Here is a 3,653-nt window from a genome sequence, read left to right as displayed (position 1 = left end):
CAGCTATTACATTACAATATTTACAGACTTTATATACTACCCAAAACAGGGTGTCTTTTCTTTAGGGGTCAGCAAATCATCAATCTGCATTATTTTCCCTGTAATTCCTGACCTTGAAATTAAACAATTACTATGGTGTTAAATTGACTAACAGCTTTATTTGTATTGTTCCACATGTGAACAGTTCTCCAATTGTAGAAGTTATAATAATTTAATATTTGGTCGCAAGTGCTTTGGAATCAACGTTTGTCTTTATTCCATAACTCACATTGAACAACTGATATTTGTCTTTCTTTAGGTTACATCGGGGTGGTGAACCGCAGTCAGAAGGACATTGATGGAAAGAAAGACATCCGCGCTGCTTTGGCTGCTGAGAGGAAGTTCTTCCAGTCCCACCCGGGGTACAGACACATTGCAGAACGCATGGGCACACCACACCTGCAGAAGACCCTCAATCAGGTGAGACACACACGCAGGGCCGTACCTCCCTACAGGCCGATCATGCAGGCTGAGCATCACTCGAAGATGGGTTATTGTATGAGTAAAATGTCAAACTTTTGCCAATTGCCATATTAAAACATCAGCTGCAATTCACAACATGAAGAAGGCAGTCTCTGCATAGCGCATATAGGCTAATGGAGATGCAGTTATTTCCAGCATTCTTTATTTACCATTCATTCAAGTATTTTATGCCTTTTTATCTGCTAATGTAAATACATGATTTATGCAATTGCATGTCTTAAACGGACTGAACTGCTAAATCAAACCTGTGAACAGTGACATCAAAATAGCCAATCTGAGTTTTGTGGGTTTTGTTTTTTTGTTGTAGGTGAATGCAGAATTTAAGAGAATCACAGCAATTAATTTGCAATCCAAGTTCTTCTCTTCTCTGGATATTCACTCTACAAGCCTGATCGACGTGTATACCAAGAAAGGTGGAGTTCAAGGGAAGAAGATCAAAAGCATCATGCTTCCCATAACCCAGGTATGAAAACAATGTAAAGGTGACAAAGAAACTGTAGGAGCTGTACAAAGTCTACGATGTTCCGGGAATAGCATAGCATCCGGAGCATTATGTTTTCGATATTATTTTGACACTTAGCACCACATCCATTCCCCCAGTGGGGGTCATTGTATCAGAGTGAGCGGCATACTATTATGAAGGCCTAAAATAACGCACTACAACGCTGTCCCTGACAGCAGTCTTTCATGGAAATGGCAGATGTTCCTACCCCAATGGTCACTGAGTGTACTGTAGGGCTGCAGCCAGGGGCGGCGGGTACTGTAGGCTAGGGAAGGCTAAGCCTTCGCAAATATTTTTGTCACTGCATCCTGGTAAAATAAAAATAAAATGTTTGTGTCTTTGACATTAGCGCTGCTATGCAGCCACCAGTAAACTGTACTACGAAGCCAGTTCAACATACCCTGGATATATTTGAGTTATCTTAACTAACCCTAACAAACGAGATCTCGCTAAGTGGTCCTACGGCGCTGGTTATCAACTCTGTAAATCAAGCCAGGGATTCTCTCTCCAGCTGAGAGCACATTCATGTGAAAGGGGCGGGGTTAGCTACATTTGACCAATCACACACAGGGACAAGTGTACTGCGCAGCGTCATACTTCATTAATGAAAAGTAAACTAATATTAGACAAATATGAGCTTTAAACATCCATGATGACTTAAACATATAATCCAGGATACAAGCCACATAGTTGTACCTGCAAGGTGATTATAGAACAACTGGTTAAAAAATAAATAAACTACAGAGCGTTTGAAAGCGTACAACAGTTTTATGATGCTGCCCCATAGACACGAGTGGATCTGACTTTAAATACATTTGAGTTGAGTGTTTCGTCAACCCAATGTGTTGCTTAAAATAATACTTCTGCATACAGTATGTGACACTGTAAGTGTTGCACGGCCGGATACGGCTCAGCTGACTCAGATAAGGAAATATATATTATCTGATCGATGATCTGATTGATGATGTGATATGAACGATAAGTGTGAGACGTCGGCGTCTTCTCTGCATACGGCAGTTTAAACTGTATTTCCTTTATCCTGTAATATGACGTGATAGATTTAAACTCCGCACACTGAGCTCTGATTGGTCACTGAGTTGATCTATTTTCTATACACGCCGGTGGCGGGCAGCGTCAGGTAAAACAAGTTATTTAGCCTTCCCAAACCTGAGCCTCACGCGCCGCCTATGACTGCAGCTATCAATTATTTTAGTAATCGAGTATTCTATCAATTATTCCATTGATTAATCGAGTAATTGGAAACAGATTTTTAAAGCAAAAGTATTTCTTCAATAAAAAGCCATTTTAAATATTCAAAATAAGACAGGTCTTCTAATTATTTTCCTTTTTTAGAAAAATGTATTGCTTAAATTGCATAGCATATTATCTGACTAAACCCATTTAATTAAAGTGCAATATTACATTCAGGGTTTTAAAGAAAACATTTGTGAAACGGTGAAACCTAGTCTGCTTGTTGTTCTTAATGGGCTTTTTTATTGCATGTTCTCTGACCTGCATACTTAGACTAACAGCATTGACGTGAGACGCGAATGCATCCTCAAAGGTCTTTGTGTCTACTTCAATGAAGATCCAGAGAAGCTGGTGAAGGAATACATGGTATGTTGATGTACCTTTTTTATCTTCACAAAGAGGAGGATGATCATAGTTGGAATGGATTGTGTTTCCTCTAAAACTAACCCTTAGGGAAATGTTGCCTTTACATGTTGATGATGTTGGATGTGTTAATGCTTTTTGGAAACAGTGTTTTTTGTTCTTTCTTTTTTTTCAATTTGGAAAACCCAAACTACATAAAGCTCAATATGACCGATTATAGAAATGGGATGTAATGCACATCAGTGAAAATCACTCTCCTTCTTATTTGTTTTTCACAGAGCATCGACAACAGCAGTCAAACGGCAATGGCAGAGACGGTCTTCGGAATATTTGTCATTCGACACGAAGGTGCAGAGCCTGGGGATGACCCCGAGAACGTTGGGATCATTCTGGAGGGGCTCGAAGTGTTGGATGAGTTGGGAAACGTATCTTTTGCGGTGGCGATGATGTTTGCTCTCGTGTATGCTATAAATTTGAGCTACCCTTCAGAGCTGAAGTTTACATTTGAAGCACTGCAGAAAATAATGATGGAGCTAGATGGAAACAGACTATCCACAAAAGGACAAGTTCTCAAAACATTGCTTTCCCGTGCCTAATGTCACTGTTTGGGATCGCCTCATCTTCCAAACACGCAGCCATCAGAGATTCGGTGACTCACCTCTTTGACAGAAATGTTGATTGTATGCAAGAAGTATCAAAGTAAGCATTCAAAGTTGGCTGTAGCATGGTTACGTGGACCTCACTGAGCAGAGGGCTGTGCGAGGAGGCAGATGTTACCATGTTGCCTTATTTGGTCTACTGTTGAAACTCAAGTTTGTTATATTGTTCACCCTAAAGTTGAAACATTTTAATATTTGGGAAGAAACTGTGTTTTTTCAAGCATCTGTCAGTGTAAAGCTATTTTGTGAAATATATATTCACTGTTATATTTAATGTCTGTCAGTGTAAAGCATTGTTTATCTTTGCCTATTTTGTGAAATATATATTCACTGTTATATTTAATAACAGTGAAAGC

At 39.5% G+C, this 3,653-nt stretch overlaps 1 protein-coding gene across 1 annotated transcript; it reads left to right on the top strand.

The window, feature by feature from the left end:
• Positions 1 to 423: 423 nt before the first annotated feature.
• Positions 424 to 3,234, top strand: LOC117545259. The gene is made up of 4 exons (XM_034214990.1): positions 424 to 459; positions 830 to 985; positions 2,549 to 2,641; positions 2,917 to 3,234. Exons 1-4 carry the CDS (start codon positions 424 to 426, stop codon positions 3,232 to 3,234), a joined length of 603 nt encoding a protein of 200 aa, XP_034070881.1.
• The last annotated feature ends 419 nt before the right edge of the window (positions 3,235 to 3,653 follow it).

The sequence above is a fragment of the Gymnodraco acuticeps genome, unplaced genomic scaffold (assembly GCF_902827175.1).
Source record: "Gymnodraco acuticeps unplaced genomic scaffold, fGymAcu1.1, whole genome shotgun sequence".
Lineage (NCBI taxonomy): Eukaryota > Metazoa > Chordata > Actinopteri > Perciformes > Bathydraconidae > Gymnodraco > Gymnodraco acuticeps.
Note: the sequence above shows the minus strand (reverse complement) of the source record. Positions and strands in the feature narration are given on the sequence as shown.

Coding starts and splice junctions, on each gene's coding strand:
- LOC117545259 (XM_034214990.1), top strand. CDS start 424: ATGGGCACACCACACCTGCAGAAGACCCTCAATCAG. Junction 460..829: donor TGCAGAAGACCCTCAATCAG/GTGAGACACACA, acceptor TTTTTGTTGTAG/GTGAATGCAGAATTTAAGAG. Junction 2,642..2,916: donor AGCTGGTGAAGGAATACATG/GTATGTTGATGT, acceptor TGTTTTTCACAG/AGCATCGACAACAGCAGTCA.